This window comes from Pelobates fuscus, chromosome 8 (genome assembly GCF_036172605.1).
Source record: "Pelobates fuscus isolate aPelFus1 chromosome 8, aPelFus1.pri, whole genome shotgun sequence".
Classification (NCBI taxonomy): Eukaryota; Metazoa; Chordata; class Amphibia; order Anura; family Pelobatidae; genus Pelobates; species Pelobates fuscus.
Genome location: NC_086324.1, coordinates 95,178,424 through 95,199,373, shown reverse-complemented (window position 1 = coordinate 95,199,373; position 20,950 = coordinate 95,178,424). Strand labels below are relative to the sequence as shown.

At 43.6% G+C, this 20,950-nt stretch overlaps 1 protein-coding gene across 1 annotated transcript in view; it reads right to left on the bottom strand.

Annotated features, from left to right (window-relative positions):
* TMEFF2 (transmembrane protein with EGF like and two follistatin like domains 2) overlaps window positions 1–20,950 on the bottom strand; it is a 662,476-nt gene that overhangs the window by 35,254 nt on the left and 606,272 nt on the right. Inside the window, exon 8 of the mRNA XM_063430171.1 lies at window positions 9,063–9,186. Coding sequence (XP_063286241.1) covers window positions 9,063–9,186 — 124 coding nt within the window. The remainder of the gene's footprint in view (window positions 1–9,062; window positions 9,187–20,950) is intronic.

The following is a 20,950-nucleotide window of genomic DNA, read 5'->3' as shown; positions in this document are numbered from 1 at the left end:
GTAACATTTTACTATATTTAGGGGGTCAAGGAGATGTGATTTTAACACTATAGGGTCAAAAATACATGCTTGTGTTCCTGACCCTATAGTGTTCCTTTAACCATAAAAGGGTGATTTCTTAGATAGGCCAATAGATTTTTGACAAATCTCATACTGTTAAGACAAAAAGGGGCATCGATGAAAACCACAAAGTTAGTGATTCCACTTAGCAAAAATAGTAGTTTCTAGTAGTGATGTCGCAAACACAACATTTTCGGTTCGCGAACGGGAACTTCCGCAAATGTTCGCGAACCGGCGAACCGGGCGAACCGCCATTGACTTCAATGGGCAGGCGAATTTTAAATCCCACAGGGACTCTTTCTGGCCACAAAAGTGATGGAAACGTTGTTTCAAGGGGACTAACACCTGGACTGTGGCATTGCGGAGGGGGATCCATGGCAAAACTCCCATGGAAAATTACACAGTTGATGCAGAGTCTGGTTTTAATCCATAAAGGGCATAAATCACCTAATATTCCTCAATCACAATGGATATGGATTGACACCTGATATATGACATATTGACACCTTGACATATGGATTGACACCTGTCCTCAGAGACCATGATACACACTGACACAGAGCAGAATAGAGACTGTTCCCCCTACATAGGGTCACTTGGCAGATATGGATTGACACCTGTCCTCAGAGACCCTGATACACACTGACACAGAGCAGAATAGGGACTATTCCACCTACATAGGGTCACTTGGCAGATATGGATTGACACCTATCCTAAGGATCCCTGATACACACTGACACAGAGCAGAATAGGGACTGTTCCCCCTACATAGGGTCACTTGGCAGATATGGATTGACACATATCCTAAGGATCCTTGATACACACTGACACAGAGCAGAATAGGGACTGTTCCCCCTACATAGGGTCACTTGGCAGATATGGATTGACACCTGTCCTCAGAGACCATGATGCACACTGACACAGAGAAGAATAGGGACTGTTCCCCCTACATAGGATCACTTGGCAGATATGGATTGACACCTATCCTAAGGATCCCTGATACACACTGACACAGAGCAGAATAGGGACTGTTCCCCCTACATAGGGTCACTTGGCAGATATGGATTGACACCTGTCCTCAGAGACCATGATGCACACTGACACAGAGCAGAATAGGGACTGTTCCCCCTACATAGGATCACTTGGCAGATATGGATTGACACCTATCCTAAGGATCCCTGATACACACGGACACAGAGCAGAATAGGGACTGTTCCCCCTACATAGGATCACTTGGCAGATATGGATTGACACCTATCCTAAGGATCCCTGATACACACTGACACAGAGCAGAATAGGGACTGTTCCCCCTACATAGGGTCACTTGTCAGAGATGGAATGACACCTGTCCTCAGGGACCCTGATACACACTGGGGGGGGAAGACCTACTGTCCTCCCCCCGCCCCCACCCCTGTGCGGTGGGTGGGGGCCGAAAAATAATGAGGGGGGGACCTACTGTCCTCCTCCCTGGCCCCCACGCCTGCGCAGTGGGTGGGGGCCATAAATCACAATGGGGGGAGGACCTACTGTCCTCCCCTCGCCCCCACCCCTGCATGGTGGGTGGGGGCCATAAAAATAATGAAGGGGGGACCAACTGTCCTCCCCCCAGCCCCCACCCCTGCACGGTGGGTGGGGGCCATAAATCATAATGGGGGAGGACCTACTGTCCTCCTCCCTGGCCCCCACGCCTGCGCTGTGGGTGGGGGCCATAAATCACAATGGGGGGAGGACCTACTGTCCTCCCCTCGCCCCCACCCCTGCATGGTGGGTGGGGACCATAAAAATAATGAAGGGTGGACCTACTGTCCTCCCCCCAGCCCCCACCCCTGCACGGTGGGTGGGGGCCATAAATCACAATGGGGGAGGACCTACTGTCCTCCCCCGCCCCCACCCCTGAGCGGTGGGTGGGGGCCCTAAAAAAAACAATAAGGGGGGGACCTACTGTCCCCCCCCAGCCCCCACCCCTGAGTGGTGGGTGGGGGCCCTAAATAAAAATCCCCCCCAATCAAAGTTGACTAGGTGTCCCCAAGCCCCTAGTCACCCACCCCCCCTCCCTCAAAAAAGTTACCCCCTACCTACCCCCCTCACCCTAAAAAATAGTGAAGGGGGAATAAAATAAGTAACCTGTAAAGAAAAATTCCGCTTACCATTTGACGTCTTTTTTCTAAAATCTTCTTTTTTCAGCCCCCAAAAAGGCCAAATAAAAAGCCATAAGAACCGACGCAATTAAAAAAACAAACAAAAAAAAAACGAGTGCAAAAAAAAAAAATCCATCTTCACCCATGGTGGGCTCCGTGCAGACTGAGCTCTTGCCACGCCCTGCAATTAGGCTAAGAACACTCTGATTGGCTGGTTTAAGCCAATAAGAGTGCTCTTTGTCATTTTACACAGCGTGGGAAAATTCCATAGAACTTTCCCACGCTGTGTAAAATGACACAGAGCACTCTGATTGGTTAGATTCCAAGCCCACCAATCACAGTGTTCTGTGTCATTTTACACAGCATGGGAAAGTTCTTTGGAATTTTCCCACGCTGTGTAAAATGACAAAGAAAACTCTGATTGGTGGGCTTGGAATCTAATCAGAGTGTTCTGTGTCATTTTACACAGCGTGGGAAAAAAAAATAATAAATTGAAAAAATGAAATAAAATGGTTGCAGATTCCGAATTAATCTAAAATGGATGCTGTCCAGTAGGTGGGAGGGTCTGCTAGGGAGGGTGTGCTGCTGATTGGCTGGTATGTGTCTGCTGACTGTGAGGTACAGGGTCAAAGTTTACTCAATGATAAAGAATAGGGGGCGGACCGAACATCGCATGTGTTCGCCCGCGGAGGCGGACGCGAACATGCTATGTTCGCCGGGAACTATTCGCCAGCGAACCGTTCGGGACATCACTAGTTTCTAGTAAAGAAAATATGCTGTTACGAGGTTTGTCCAGAAAGTATCCAGCCATGTAATATGAAAAATAGAGACATTTATTGAAGAAGATACAAAAATATAAGAAACATTGTACATAGAACAATGATGCCTCATTCCCCTTCAGAATAGGCACCTTGAGACCTCAAACAGTTCTCCTAGCATCTCTTCCACTGTTAACAAAACAACACTCTGCAAAATCCTTTGTTGGAATTGCCATCAGCTGCCCTGTCATATTAACCTAAATCTCATCAATGGTCTGAAATCTCTTCCCTTTCAAAGGTGAGTTTAGTTTTGGGAAAAGCCAAAAGTCACAGGGCACCAAATCTTGCAACGGCTATTCGACCATATTTAAAGTGTTTGTGCCACACTTTAATTGGCGCTGCATTCATTGCACATTGTCCCAGAAAGCATTGTTAATCATCCAAATAGTTTCCATGGAGGAACGCCACATTTAATGCAGATTAGTTGTTTTACTTGCTCAGTCATTTTGAATGCGATGGCCACACAGTACAGACGCTCTAGCGTCCCCACTTACTAGTACAGTGAAGTTGCCATTGTTCATGCATGCACATTCCAGTCCACTCTCCTTGGCTGCCAGGTTACAATGTTGTGCAAACTGTTCTCATTATATTAAAAATGGCTGGACTTTTTCTGGGTAGACGTCATATATCTGGTGTATATGACACTAAAAAAAAATTCTCTGTAAAGTAACATGTAACAAGTGCATGTTATCCTACAAAGTATATCTTTTTTTTACTACTTGCAGCATTTGACTTCTACATATTGCAGGGCAGCAACTTCTGTATGTTGTCCATCAACTTGTATAAATAATATGTGTCCTGGAAAACATGTCTTGCTGTTATGATGGCAACAGAGAATTTAGTATAATATAATGTATATTTCAGAGCTAAAAGAAACAACATGGAGGAAAGCATTTTGACTAAATTGTTAGAACTGATTATCCTCCCTTTCTCTACCAAAACATCAAATATGATTTATGAACAGAGAGCAAGATTTTAAGAAGTCATTGATATACATTCTGTTGCCCTGAGGTTGAAAGAAAACTGTCTCTGCTTTCAGATAAGAAAACTGACTCACTAAATAGGCCAGAACTGCTTTTATTTGATGTCAAAATATGCTTTTATATTTATGTTTCTAATAAGGTGAAGTATTAATTTAATAGTTCTTGTTGTCATACTTGACACTGATATTCAGGTAAATATTTTAACTCAAATGACTTTACACATTAAAGAACATCTTTCATTTCTTTTCAATCCCCCCCTCCCTACATTTTTTTTAATCTTTTTCAAGAAAAAGATTTTCACCTCTCCTGTCAACTTATATATGCTCTTTATGAAAATCAATGCAGGAAATATATTTTGTTTTAATAACCAAAAATCAATTCATGCATAGAGAGAGAGAGTGTTTTTCTTTCCCATCTTAAAAAATCAATAGTCTGAAATGCAATAGGTATGCTGTGTATCATTACAATGACTAATGTTATAAAATAAATCAGCGAGATACACTTGCATAATCAATCACCATATTCCATAATTGCCTATTTTAGACCTTTCAAACTACTTCTAATAGCAATGGCTGGAGATCATGTAATTTATTTTACAATATTGTTTCAACAATAGAAGGGTAAACTGCATAAACAGTGATTCCATTGATAGAAGTTTCCATGTATTGACATAATTTAATATATAGGCATGTATGTATCACAAAAGCAAAGAAAATAGTATAATATGCTTTAAGGGGACATGATAAGGAGCAAAACCACTATATCTTAATGTAGTGGTTTCAATGCAAATGTACTGTCCTTTTTCTCAGGAACGGAAAACTTTGCAGTTTCTAAATGGTATTTGGCTGAAAATACACTTTTAGTGGTTGTCAAGCAGACAGACACTAGAAGTTCATCAATGCACATCATTACATTTTTGAATGATTTTACGTTACATAATTACGTAGTTACATAGGCTAAAAAGAGACGTGCCCATCAAATTTAGCCTTTCGTATATCTGTTTTTGTTGTTGATCCAAGAGAAGGCAATAAACCAAGTTTGAAGCACTTTCAATTTTACAACCAACTAGAGAAAAATTCTTCCTTGACCCAAGAATGGCAGTCAGATTTATCCCTGGATCAAGAAGCTAATATCCCTTAATATTATGTTTTTGCAAGTATGCCTCCAATTGCTGTTTAAACATCTATACAGATTCTCATAAAAACACTAGTGATGTCGCAAACATAAAATTTTCCGTTCGCGAATGGTGAACGCGAACTTCCGCAAATGTTCGCAAACGGGCGAACCGGGCGAACCGCCATAGACTTCAATAGGCAGGTGAATTTTAAAACCCACAGGGACTCTTTCTGGCCACACTAGTGATGGAAAAGTTGTTTCAAGGGGACTAACACCTGGACTGTGGCATCCCGGAGGGGGATCCATGGCAAAACTCCCATGGAAAATTACATAGTTGATGCAGAGTCTGGTTTTAATCCATAAAGGGCATAAATCACCTAACATTGTTTGGAATAATGTGCTTTAAAACATCAGGTATGATGTTGTATCGATCAGGTAGTGTAAGGGTTACGCCCGCTTCACAGTGACAGACCAAACTCCCCGTTTAACGCACAACAAACAACCGCAAACAGTCCATTTGCACAACCGCAAACTCCCCATTTGCACAAGGTTGGATACCGATCGATGGTTCGATATTCTGAGCCCTCTCTGATTTACTGTACACGACTATTCGATATTCCCACAAATTTTATATAGCATTTTATGTTTGTTTGAGACCACCTTAAAAATATTGGATATCGCTAAAAATCATGATCACGATATACTTTCTCTACAAACCTCTAAAACAAAACAAACTACTCATCCATCCGCTATACCACTTTATCCCACCTATAACTAGTGCCCAGTAAAAATACTTGACTCTTACTTACCCACACTCAGTCATGCCACACACATTTCACCACTACTCTCACTGAATCCCTCTGACTACGGCTAAATTCATCTTCTACATCAGAACACTACTCCTAAGATTGGGTTGTATCCATGTCTCGGGACTTTCATTTAGAATAGGGGAAGCTTCGGTCTCCTTCAACACTGACACTCCAGTGCATATTATTAAAAGATTGGGCAGGTGGAAATCCTCAGTCTACAACCGATATATTCCTCATCCCGAGAAAGAAATGAGGAAAGCTTTTAAAAGCTTTTAAAAGATTGGCTTTGTAAATTTGATGCAATAAGTGTGTTTTTCTTTAATACCTTTTCACCCTCTTTGCATGAACCCGATTTACATATATTACTAATATGTTTCTGAACATAAATATTATATTATTCACTCACTCACTCACTCTCTGGGCCGGCCTAAGACATCATGCTGCCTAGGTCCAACAATAAATGACTATGGGGGATAATGTATAATAAACACAGGTTACTGGCTATTGGGGGGGATAATGTATAATAAAGACAGGTTACTGGCTATGGGAGGGATAATGTATAATAAACACAGGTTACTGGCTATGGGAGGATAATGTATAATAAGCACAGGTTACTGGCTATGGGGAGATAATGTATAATAAACACAGGTTACTGGCTATGGGCGGATAATGTATAATAAACACAGGTTACTGGCTGTGGTGGGATAATGTATAATAAACACAGGTTACTGGCTATGGGAGGGATAATGTATAATAAACATAGGTTACTGGTTGTGGGGGGATAATGTATAATAAACACAGGTTACTGGCTATGGGGGAGATAATGTATAATAAGCACAGGTTACTGGCTATGGGCGGGATAATGTATAAGAAACACAGGTTACTGGCTATGGGAGGATAATGTATAATAAACACAGGTTACTGGCTATGGGTGGATAATGTATAATAACACAGGTTACTGGCTATGGGAGGATAATGTATAATAAACACAGGTTACTGGCTATGGGTAGGATAATGTATAATAAACACAGGTTACTGGCTATGGGTGGGATAATATATACTAAACACAGGTTACTGGCTATGGGAGGATAATGTATAATAAACACAGGTTACTGGCTATGGGGGATACTGTATAATAAACACAGGTTACTGGCTATGGGGGATAATGTATAATAAACACAGGTTACTGGCTATGGGGGATAATGTATAATAAACACATGTTACTGGCTATGGAGGGCAATGTATAATAAACACAGGTTACTGGCTATGGAGGGCAATGTATAATAAACACAGGTTACTGGCTATGGAGGATAATGTATAATAAACACAAACACAAAAAAATGATACAAAAAAAAGAATGCAGCTTCAGAATTAATCTAATTTGTATGCTGTCTAGGAGGTGGGAGGGTCTGGGAGGGAGGGTCTGCTGCTGATTGGCTGGAATGTGTCTGCTGACTGTGAGGTACAAGGTCAACATTTACTCAATGATGACGAATTGGGGCAGACCGAACATCGCATATGTTCACCATCCATGGCGAACGCGAACAAGCTATGTTCGCCAGGAACTATTCGCCAGCGAACCATTGGGGACATCACTGAAAAACACCTCTTCAGGCAAAGAATTCCACATCATTGTTCTGTAAAAAAAAACTTTTCCTTTGCCTTAGAATAAATCCTCTTTCTTCCAGTCTAAATATGTGACCTTGTGTCCTATGTATAGTCCTGTTTATTAATAGATTTAGAGACAATGGTTTGTATTGGCCCTGAATATATTTATATAATGCTATCATATCCCCTATGAGGTGCTGTTTTTCTAAACTATAGAAGTTACAATTTGTTAACCTTTCTTCTTAACTAAAATGTTGCATCCAATTTATTAATTTTGTAGATCATCTCTGCACTTTTTTCAGAGCCATAATATTCTTCACAATTGCACAGCATATTTAAAGTGTGGTCTTACCAGTGATCTATATAGAGACAAAATTATATTCTCATCCCGAGAACTAATGCCCCTTTTTATACATAACAATACCTTATTGGCCTTAGCCACTGTCATCACACACATCATGATGACGTTGAAGACTGCAAATATTTCTCAAAGAGAAAAATCATGTACTGTGTGTCTATAAGAAGCATTTGATTGAACAAAATATATCATAATTAATTACTTCATTTGAGAAGGGTCAGCGACTGCAAGGACAAAAGTATGATTCATAGTGATTTCAAGAATTTTTTTTAAAAAGGCATTATTCAGGTATATATTATATTTTTTTAAATGAAGTCTAGTGTGCATGCACTGAAAATTGCCAACCTTTGCCAATCAAATTTTCTCAATGAACAGCTTTTGATTGAATAGCCAAGTCTGACTTGGTTATTCACAAAGCGCCTCTAGTGGCTGTCAGAATGAAAGTCACTAGAGGTCAAGCCAGACTCAGTTATTCACACAAATGCTGCTCACAGAGAACATTTGATTGAAGAAAAAACATCTGGGCACACCTGGAGGTTGCTTATGAAGGAAAACTTTATTTGAAGTACAGAAGTAAAGACTTTAAAATCTCTACTTCTTTGCTTCAAATATAGTCTGTCTTCATAAGAAACCTCCAGATGTGCCCAGATATTGTTGTTGCTTCTAATTCGCTGGGATTTTGGCATGCCTAATTTGGAGCACCCTGGTGGGAGTAGCAATTTTTTGTGTGTGAATTAGAAAACATTTGATTGTCAGGATGAGAGTCACTAGAGGTATGTTAACCCTCCAATGAAAATATCGCTGTATCTACAAAACAGAATTGTTTTACATTGCATGGCTAAAAAAAAAACGGATATTGCAACCAAACCCCCTTCATTGAGATGAAGTGGTCTGTGTGCCAATAGTTATCCTTTAATTTATATTTTCATGTATTTCATATGCAAATTAATCCTAACCAACAGAGAGAATAATTATTTATTAAAAACACCAAATATATACTAAGTATATTTTTATAAGAAAAATATTTTTAAGCATTCATAGCAAACAATAATAATTTTAACTTGATAAATTAAATTGTTTGGTGATCGCAAGACTAGAGTGAAATATTTTTCAAAATCAATTTTAAGAATTTAACTCTGGAGAAATAGACAATACATCAAAGTAGCTCTTACCTGCAAGAAGGCTTCAGCATGTTAACAGGATGTTCACATTTCCCATGTAAACAGTAATTCTCATAATGTTCAGGACAGGGGATATATAGGCCTCTGGCTGTTTCTTCTAATTTATTTGCATTCTCTAAGAAACAAAGACAATAGATGTTTTCAGCTCAGTTTTGAACGTGAGAACACATAGAAATACAAATTCACACAAGAGGAATGCACTCCCGTTTTCTGACCTTGTACAATATAAATAGGCAGCATGTATAACATTTAAATATATACGTGTGCACTTATGAGAGTCTTCATAATGAGCATTTTAATTAAAATCATGCTGGGATATGATAAGGTTATATATATATATATATATATATATATATATATATATAAATAAATACACAGTTGTAATCAAGATTATTTAACCACATTGAAAATATTTTTTTTTTGTCAAAATTTCAGCTGTTTGCAATGAACAAATCAAACAAAAAGCAATTGAAATAGCTCAACACAATGAATGCTTCAAGGGGTTTCCCCAAATTCATGAAAATATAAATTTCAGCTGTTTGCAATGAACAAATCAAACAAAAAGCAATTGAAATAGCTCAACACAATGAATGCTTCAAGGGGTTTCCCCAAATTCAACTGAAAATACAACTTATAATGACTTCCCCAGTCTCTAAATTATATAACCCCCTGAAAATAATCGCTCACAACAGCACAAATATGCAAAATATGTGTTGTCTCAAGCACCCCTGATGCAAATAATCAAGGGCTTCATTAGTTGCAACAGGTGTGCTTGAGCTGGAACACTTGAAATACCTGAACTGGCTAGGGGTTTGTTGAGTGTCACGTTTGACTGCATGTTAGAAATATGTCTATGCCGGGGCGGGGCCTGGCCGTCGACAAGAATGGCCACATGAAGCGTGTGCTCCGGGAGAAAACTCACTATTCAGACAAAAACACATGCCTTACTGCCGGAAATGAACCACACTCAGCTCGGCATAGAACTAGGGTCACCCCAGGATTAACTGTGGGAGACTTCTGGAAGCTACCAGACGCTGAAACGCAAGTGACACACTGCGACCTACCGCAGGGAGAGACGCGGCCGATCTCCCCGCTAGGAGCTCCGCTGGAAATTGCTGCAGCTGTCGGGAACTCCGTTCCCCCCCACCGGTAAGGGACATCCAAGCAAGCAGGCTCTCACACATAGGGCTAACAAGTGTGCAACCAGCATATGACACTGACATCTAGTGACGCTACTCGACCTAAGATGGCGGCGGCCCAGCAAGTAGCAAATACACTAAGCCAACAAATGACACTCGAACAGCAATTAGAAGACATCAATAGTTTCTGGCAGAAGCTGCAGAACAGAGAAATTCAAACTTCCATGGAAAAGCAGAAGCAAGCAGAGCAGAGATGCTCACCCTCACACCCACCGCATCCTGCAAATGGCGGGAGCTAGAGATGACCCACAACATACAAGATCAGGAGATCAACGGAGAAGCAGCAGCCCACCAAATAAAACGTCCGCTACTACCCTCCAGGGCGGAGGACCCAAAGGGGAAACCCCCTGACGCTCACCCCACGCGTCTGGACTGCTCACTCCCACCCTGCAACCCTTGAGAGGGCCTGGGACCGGCAGAGTGGTCAACCATGGATTGCAGGGACATTGACACTGTCTGCCGCACTACTAGACAGCAAGGGCATAGGGTAAAGCACGGGACACTGGGGCAAGAGAAACACGCTCCCACTGCAGCCGCACAAACCTACCCCACTCATATGCATACCCACAGGAAGCAGTGGTCGTTACCCTTGCCAGACAAAGAGTGCATCATTGCCGCAGTAATCACCACTTGTTTGGCTAAAGTTTATCACAGTCCTGTTTCTGGACAGCAGAGGACTAATTTTTACAGCACAAGAGCAAAGAATTCCTTGATTTATTACATGTTGCATTTACTGTTTTTATATTAGTTTATTCGCTCATATCTGTAGTCACACACCAAGTGCATAGCCAGGCCCTATATCACTCACTAACCCTTATGACTAATATGTCGAGTGCGCTCTGGGTGCTTGCACTTCAATTTAACACCCCCTCAGCATAGGGCCTTACTCTCCTTAGGCCTCTGGACCCATACAGTAAGTATGTCTATCCCAGCACCCCCTTTCCAGTCATTCCTGTTTTAAGCGTTAAACTCCTTATGTTCCTAGTCTTTTATACTACGGCACCACTTAGTGGCAATACTATAGTTAATATCATCCTGGTGACACTCATAGGTGCTGCACCTTTAATTAACTGGCCAGTGCGTTTGAGCCTCCAGTTACCCTATCTCTGATTACCACTAGCACTGTGTCGCAGCCCGCAGCCCATGTGTATACTATGCTTCTCATGTTATAATTTTAAAAAAATGTGCAATTTTCATTGCTTGCCATATTAATGTCCCATATTACAGAACAATGTACTGTTTATTAATGCTATTGTGGCAATGTAAGCTAATTTGTAATCTCCTGCACACAAAAAAAAAGAATAAAAAAAAAAAAGAAATATGCCTATGCCAAAAGAATGGTCTACAATGTTAAAAGAAGAGATCATCGCTCTTTACATACAATGAACAGAATGCACAAAGATAGCAAAGGCACTCAATGTTCCTAGACACACCGTTGTAAGCATGGTTTGCAAGTTCAAAGTTGAAGGAACAGTGGTTACACTAGCTGGACAGGGCAGAAGAAGGAAGCTATAAATGACTGCAACACGATTTTTTGAGAAGGCAGGTTGTAAAAAAAACATGAGTGACTGCAAAAGACCCGCATCAAGACTTAGTGGCAACAGACAGTGAACACAGTAAGGCGCATACTAAACACAGGAGGTTTCCATGCCAGAACTCCAAGATGACTTACAGTAGTGATGGTGCGCAACAAAAAATTCGTATTCACTATGGACCTCTTATAGAGAGTGAAAGTAACCCTGTGTACATAAAATGAGGTGTTTACAGAGTGGAAATATTATAAATAATTGAAAAACAAACAGTGGTTGTGGTGAAACAAAGCACAATCTGTAGGTATACTTGCAAACATGGAAATCACTCTGCCACCTATTAAGAAGACAAAAACAGAAAATCACGAAAATTGTGATTAGCCAATGAAATGTACGCATAAAGTCATGTAGCCACCCAGCGTAATTTAGTAGAGAAAAACTACCAAGTCTACAGATCCACGCCCAAGGTAACTGAAAATACCGAAAATAAATAATCACCAGGGATACTGACCAGAGGCATAAATCTTTATTCAAATTCAACATACAAGAAAAATATTGCAACAAGGGTCGGGAACAAAAGGGTGGGGAATATTCACCTCCTGTCATTAATACAATTAAGATTGTAGGTACACTAAAGCTAGCATAATCTACAATTTTATAACATGACAGGAGGATTCATATTTGCTGTTTCAACGCTCAGTCAGTAGAGCCAAAGATGCATGTTCCGTCGGTCTGAAATAAAACTGTCGGAAGGTGTCCTCTCGAGACAAGTCTGCCGAACGTAGAATATTGGACAGGGAAGCACCCACTATCAGGGCACCTGACGCTGCCGCACCCCTAACCGAGTGAGCACCGAATGAGGACTCCACGCCGGCCAACGATAATAGCCATCGGATCCAGCGAGCCATAGTAATGGTCGAAACCGGTTTGTGTGGACGTACGTAGGAAATCAGCAGTTGTCCCGATTGGGAATGTCGAAGCGGTTTGGTAGTTGCCACATAGCGAGACATGGTAGAAACCACACAGAGTCTAGGAGCCTCTAGAAAAAAAGGCTAGAAAACGTCAGAAGAGTCGGATTTTGTCTCGATACCGAAAAGGTCACCCCATCTGGGGAAAAAGTGAAAGTGTTAACATCAAAAGCCCTAACGTCGGAGACCGGACGAAATGACACCAGGCACAAAAGAAGTGCAAATTTGGCAGACACTTGTCGTAGAGAGAGATCCTGATTCTCCGGCCATGACTGAATGAAATCCAAAACCCGGTATACGTCCCAGAGCGATGTATATTTAGGAGCCGGAGGACGTGATAGTCTGATCCCTCTCAACAATCTACAAACCAAGGGGTCTTGTCCAATCGGCGTCCCCTGAAGAGGGACATGAGCCGCTGAAATGGGGACCTGGCCACGTTCACCGAACGATACGATTTACCTTGGTCGAATAGATGCGAAAGGAAATTCAGTACGTTGGATACAGGTGCTGTAAAGGGATCGACACTTCGTTCCAAGCACCAAAAACACCAAACGTTCCAGGCGGATAGATAACATCTCCTCGTGCCTGGGGCCCATGAGTCCCATAGGAGGTTTCTAGCTGATCCCGATAGCTCATTGACATTCCAGGTAACCCAGAAAGAGCCCAAGCCACCAAGTGGAGATGGCCCTCTAGTACGAGGGGATGATGGTTGCCTCATGGATCCGACAGGAGCATTTGCAGGGACAGGAGAAGAAGCGGTTCCCGACATGACAGTTCCAGTATTTCTGGAAACCAGGCTTGGCCCTGCCAAAGAGGCGTCAGCAACACCAACAATACTTGTTGATGCTGTAACTGGAGTAGGACCCTGGAGATCATAGTGAATGGTGGAAATGCATAGGCACCCTGTGACGGCCAGTCCTGAAGGAAAGCATCCACTGCTGTGCACGTTGGGTCTGGGAGCCAGCTGAAGTAATTCAGGATCTGGAAGTTCGTTCACAGGTCCACCGTGAATGGGCCCCTTTGTCGTGCCACTTCGAGGAAGACTTGCCGATGTAGTCACCAATCGCTGGCATCTCTCCAGTGTCTGGAGAACCAGTCTGCCGTCAGGTTCGATACTCCTGGGAGATACTCCTCCTGGAGAGTGATTTTGCGCTGAAGGCAAAAGTTGTAAATCTCCTTTGTGACTTCCGTTAGTGCTCGAGAACGCCCCCCCCAGGCGGTTGATATACTGCACCGCCGAGATATTGTCCATCCTCAGCAGGATGCAGCAATCTGACAGGTGACCCGCAAGGCTGCGTATAGCGAATGACCCCGCAATAATTTCCAGGCAGTTGATGTGGTATCCTGCCTCCGTGTTCGACCAGGGGCCTCCCGGGAGGCGGTCGTGCAAGTTGCCCCCCAGCCCCATAGGCTTGCATCCGATTCTAGGACAAAGTCCGGGGTCAGTCCGAAAATTGCCTTGCCGTTTCAGGCCGACATGTGTAACAGCCACCAGCAGAGTTCGGTCTTGACTTCCTGTGTGAGAGGAATTCGCTGATCGTATGAGGTTTTCCGGCGTAGGAAGCGTGCTTTCAGGCACTGCATGGCCCTGTAGTGAAGGGGACCCGGGTAGATGGCTTGGATAGAAGCGGACAGGAGGCCCACTACCCGTGCCAAGACCCTGAGTGGGATCATATCCTGGCGTAGGATCCACCGAATCTCTTTCTGAATGGCCGTGATCTTTGTCTGAGGGAGACGTAGGATACACTGAACCTCATCTATTTCGAATCCCAAAAACTGAACCACTTGCGTCGGCGTCAGGGCCGACTTCTCCTGGTTGACCACAAACCCCAGGGATTAGAACAAGGAGACCGTGTAGGCCGTCTGAGATTTCAGCCTGGAGGCGTCCTCGCAGAAAAGAAGCAAATCGTCCAGATATATCACGAAGCGTAGAAATCGACGACAGTCGGGTGCCACCGGAACGGACAGGTACGCGTCCTTTAGGTCTAGGCGAGTGAACCAATCCCCTGGATGCAAGAGGTCCCTTAGGAGATGGATGCCTTCCATCTTGAAGTGATGATAAGAAATGAAGGCGTTCAGGTTCCTCAGGTTTATAACCGGACGGAAATCTCCCGTCTTTTTCTTGACTGGAAAAATGGAGCTGAAGAAGCCTCCTTTGTCCGGCTCCCACTGAACTGCCCCTTTGTCGAAGAGGGCCTGTATCTCGGCATCCACCAGGGCCTTTAGTTCCCTTGACGATACCAGAGTCCGGGGGGGGGGGGGAGACTGGAAATCTGAATGGGTGAATGGAAATCTATAACATAACCTCGGACCATTTGGAGGATCCATGCGTCCGAAGAGATGTCTCTCCACCTGTCAAGACAAAAACGGAATCTGCCGGCATGCAAATGCCTTTCAAAAACCTGTGGTGTCATGTGTCTCACCTGTGGGCAGCCTGCCTCGTCCACGTGCTCGGTTTCCTCTGCCACGGTCCGATTTCCAGGAGGTGAAGGACCCAGAGCGGTAGCTGGGGAAGAAGGATGGTGTTCGGGATCCTCGTTGACTCAAAGGCCAGAAGCAGCTGGAGGCACGACCCCTCTGCCTTCCAGCCCTGCCAAAAACACGAGAAGACTGAGAGCGGAACACTCTTCTCATCGATGACTGCGCTTTATTTAAAGTAGCATAGAGGTTAACGTGCCTCTGGAGCTCCTTGATGAAGGGCTCCCCGAATAGCAGGCCTTTTGCCAACGGGCCCAACTCCTTGGATACCAACTTTCTCCGCTCCGTGCATAAAGCCGCGTTGGAGTTGCCCAGCAGGCAAACGGAGCATAATGCCCAATCTCTGATGGCACTCAGGGGCGAGCCCTGTGTGACAGCCTCGTCCACCATGGTAAGGATCCGTGCCAGCGGCCCCAGTATGTCCAGCACCTCATCTTGTGCAAGGCGGAGGTTGCGTTCGACCCCTTTCTTGGGATCGCGACCAGTCTGGGTCAAATAGGTGGAGACCATCGGGTCAAATTCGGGCGTCATAGGCGTCAAATTCGGGCTCATCTCACCTCTGGTAAGGTGAGTCTGGGGCATTCCACCCTCAGCCTCTTCCGAACTGCCCAATCGAGGGGTCTGCAAACCCAATAATGGACGAACTGGGTCAGATGTTCGGGCAGAGACCACTCAGGAGACCGGGGATGTTGGATGGTGCGCGGGTCGAATAGGGGTTCGCCCGTGGCAACCAAGAACACGTCCTCCCCAAGGGCGGTGTGGAGGTTTTCCGAGGTGGTCTCGCCGGCATCCTGTCGGTATGCCCATTCCTCCGATTCTTCCCCACCCCACCCGCCTTCGTCCTCTGAGGGGGACTGATCTGCTCGCCATTCATCTAGGATAGACAGGGGCGCGGGGAGGGTGAAATCTTCCTCCTCTTTGGGGAAGTATCTTGGGCGTGCCGGAGACGAAGCGGACGCCCGCTTGGGTCGCTTTGCAGGAGCCTTACCCTTCCGGGTAGTTGGCTCAGGGCCTGCACCCTTCCAGTAGCGCTTAGATGCGCGTGACTGGCCTTTGTCCGGTGATTCAGGGTCGGACTCAATCAGTGTGCGCTGAGCCTCTGATATATCCCTATCTTGGGATGACTGGGGCAGAGCGCGTGAGAGCGCTTTCTCTACTGAAGCAGCAACGGACACGTTGATCATCGCCTGTAGGTTCTCTTGGGTCGTAGCGTCCATATCTTGGCAGTAGCGTGACCCTGGGGTAGAAATGACAGGTGAGACCCAGTTAATATGAGAGCAATGTATGTGGACACAATTCCCGGTGTCTACAGCATGGCCACAGTGGATAAACTCCACAGTGAAATAGCTTAGGCCAGCGGCCGCCGGGGCTTAGGCACGGCAAGCGCCGGCTCCGTAAAGGGGTACTGACAGGGCAGCAGGCACAGACAGAGCAGGCTGGTTAAATGGCACAGATACAGCAGGCCAATCTTATGGGCACAGATACAGCAGGCCAGTAATATGGGCACAGACACAGCATGCCAGTAATATGGGCACAGACACAGCATGCCAGTAATATGGGCACAGACACAGTAGGCCAGTTATAGGGGCACAGATATAGCCGGTCAGTAATAGGAGCACAGTTATAGTCGGTTAGTAATAGCGGCACAGATATAGCAGGCCAGGACATGCGGCATAGATATTGTAGGCCAGGACATGTATGAACGTCGTACCACATATAGGAGCTCTCCTCCTCAATAAAATGAATGATATGACAGTCCTTGGGCCTAAAGCAGGATACTCCAAACCCACAGAGGGGGGGCTTGAAATCTTAATTTTACTAATATATATCCTTAAGGCATAAGGTAAATGAGGCCAAGTGTAACAATAAAAAACACAATCTACATACAGTAACCTGCAAAACCTAAACAGTCCCACAGCAATGAAAGGGTTAATAGCAGGATGCAGCAAGGGGTGTTCCCAGACTATACACAGGCCTCCGGCCATGGTCTATTGGCGTGGGAACCCTCTTGCCGGCAGCACACAATTGAGCCAGGAGCTGGAAATCACTAAACAGGCGCTCCCTTCTCCGCCCGGCAGACACACGCGGTCCGCGGATCGAGCCGGTCGCGACCTGCGGCCACGTGGTGAAGCTCCGGTCGGCGGGCAGAGAGCTCGATTGCGAGCACCCCACGACTGGAGCAGAAGGCACACACGGGATCGCTGGAGACGTACTCCGCGGTCCCGGGGCTCGGGGGTATCGGAGGAGGCAGAAATAGACCAGCCTCCAGAAACCCCCGAGCAGGAGGAAAACCTGTGCGATGTGAAAAAGGGTAGAGCAGAGGGGACAGTGAAAGGGGAGAGATCCCAAGGAAAAAGATGGATAGATGATAAATTCTCTAAGCAACCTAGAGGGAAAAAGAAGTGAAGGTCTAAAGAGCAATCAAAAGTCCCCAAATTAAAATACAATTAAGTAAAATGCATAAAATGCCATTTACAGAAAGATATATAAAATCCCAAAGCCACCAACTAATATTATCAGGAGGCAGTGGTACTCTGACCTGTACTGATGCGGAGCAGCAAAGAAAGAGGAAATGGAATGTTGGGAAGGGAGTTATATGGTCTCCTTACGGTTTTCTGATTGGTTGTTTACGCTCTGTGTTTTTTGCTGCTGTGGAGTTCTAGTAAAGAGAGACTTAAGCAAATATGAAGCCTCCTGTCATGTTATAAAATTGTGTAGCACTTCAAATAAAATTGTTTAAAACCAAATCCAAAAATGCATTCTAGTGCATACAAAATAATCAGGTTTGTGTTGCATGAAGGGCTTAATAAAACATAATTGTGTGCTGTATATGTGCAAAATACAGTGCTTTTTAAACCTTAATATCAAAAAAGTGTTTAAAATTCCACAAAGTGCTAAAGTATTGTGCAAATAAATACTTAGCAGTGTTTAATCTTTCATGGGAGTTGTAGTATCCCAAAAAACAAGAAATAAGAGAATACACTAGTACAATATATCTAATAAAAGGTATTGTAGCTCATCAAAGAAAGCCTATTATGAATGCTCTTTTACGTGAAATAAAGTGTAACGGAGCAGTATATAGTGTAATATTTCTGTAGACACTAATAATAAAAAGGAATATAGAACCACTCCCGTGTAGAAGAGACAATATTCCGTCTCTCTCCAAGCACGGAGCATCTCTTTATAGGGGACGCCTCCCTTAAACTCTGGGGAGTCCACTCCAACTCCAGTCTGGGCACTTCAGAAGTGGGGAAAGAAATCATCTCTCAACAAGGTGCTCCAGATGGTGAATCTATTTATTAAATATTTTTTATTAATATTAACATCCTGATTTCAAAACTATCAAGCCCCAATACTGCTGTAAGAAAGTCTGATACCTGTCCTCCCCTCCCCTCCCCTCACAGCCCCACCCCACTCCATTCTCATTATAACATTTATAGATTGTCTGTTTTATAGATTGTCTGTTATTTAGATAAGTAAAAAATAACAGGTGTACACACTGCCTCTTATTAGTACACTCCTGTACTTTCTTAACCCATAAAACTTAATATTTACCCTACTTTCACTTGCTCTTGATATTCCAATTATTTCCAATTTACTTTTTCCCAGTCTAGCAATGATCTGTTTTCTCCTCCTCTTTATTTCCTCCTTCTTCCTCAGTATAAAAATATCTCTTTACACCCACTTCACTCATCCCACCAACCACTTTTACATATGCCCCTCTCTGCTACACTCCCCCCTTCTCGCATGTCATGCTTTGTACTCATTTTTCTACTCTCTCACTCCTTCCCACAATCGATCTCATCCTAGACCCCATGCATACAAAACCCATTCACATCTCCTGTCACTTTCTCTCCTCCTGCTTCTAGCAGCTGATGATGTTTCTCCTAATAAATAAACAAATACAAATTCACAGGATAAGTCCTCTTTAGATTAAAAAAAATGCTTATCACCTCTCTCAGGTTTCCTCAGTTTGTTTACAGGAGGCACCCTCAGAGTTTAAGGACACCCCCATTAAGAAAAGCACTGTGCTTGAAGAGAGCTGGAATATTGGTTTCTGTACAAGTGAGTGGTTCTAAATTATTCTGTATTACTATAGTGCCTAAAGAAATACTACACTAGATACTGCTCCTTTCCACTTTTTATCTTCGAAGTATACAAACTGTGGCTAAGAAGGTGTAGAGTCTTAACTAAGACTCTGATAGATGATAATTGAGCTAGTATATTTATTTGCACAATACTTTAGCACTTTGTAGATTTTTAAACACATTTTTGATATTAAGGTTTAAAAATCACTGTATTTTGCACATATACAGTACAAAATTGTAGTTTATTAAGCACTTTTTCCAACACAAAGTTCATTTTGTTTGCACTAGAATGTACATTTTCGGATTTGGTTTTAAACCATTCTATTTGAAGCGATACACTGTTTGGATAAAAAATGAACACTCTGTCTACAGGTATGCATGGTGGTGGCTTGGTAATGCTCTTGGGCTGTTTTGCATGCTCTGGCACTGAAAACGTGCAGCGTGTGGAGGGCAAGAAAGATTCACTGATGTATCAGGGAACCCTAGGAGAAAATGTCATGCCGTCTGTCTGTAAGGATGCTGAAGCATACCTCAAAGCATGAGGAAGCATACCTCAAATTCGAAAAAGGCTTGGTTGCAAAAGAAGTCCTGGAAAAGTCTACAGTGATCACCCAGGTCACCTGACTTAAACCCCATAAAAAAATCTTTGAAGTATACAAACTGTTGCTAAGAAGGTGTAGAGTCTTAATTAAGACTCTCATAGATGATAATTGAGCTAGTATATTTATTTGCTCAATACTTTAGCACTTTGTAGATTTTTTTTTTTAATTCTTTATTTTTGGTGTGCACTGCGGTAACAAAATAGCCTTGGTGCGCCACAACAGCGACATCAGGGTAAATAAGAAGCATTTGCAATACAAGTTATGGCATTTGTTAGTCGGGCACATTTTTATATCAGTGAGGAAGATGCATACGTCATGAAGGAATGTTTAGTGGAGTGATAAAGGAAGAAAACATAACATGTACAATCATAGAATAGACGAAGCTGTACGATTGAGTATATGCTAGACTGGTTAGGGTGATGAGTAGACGTGTCTCTTGACTGACTAGACACAGAATGAGTGGTGCTGTTTGTGCTGGGCTTTAAACTCAGATTTTAGTGGCTGGCGGACAGAGATTATGGTTTTCCCTCTATATATATGCACAGGTCAAGTATTCTGTCTAGATGGTTACTGCAAGATACACTTGTCTGATATCAGCTATTCTAAACATGTAACAATCAGGATCACAGGCTAATAGAGAGTGGATGCTTGTCGCCCAAAAAAAACAAAAACTAGTGAATGTGAGATGCTGCTCTATATGTGGGGCCTGTGAAACAATGGTAAGCTAACAAGAGTAATCAAACTTAAAACATATGGCTAGGGTCTGCTGGGGGGTACACCGCTGGGGCTCTCCCTTTTAACATTACCGACGGTAATACATGCAGGGGCAAGTAAGTAAGTCCCTTGGTGTCTGGGCTTGTGCTGGTCGGCAGGTATTCCTTCAGCCCACTCCCGGGGCTGGGAATCGCCAGTCCAATGTATGTATAGTCCCAGTGTTCTTGCTGACTGTCAGGGTGTCTTTCGAAGGTTGCGTCCCGGCAATAGTTAGGTAGGCATGGGGAGCTGGGAATCTCCT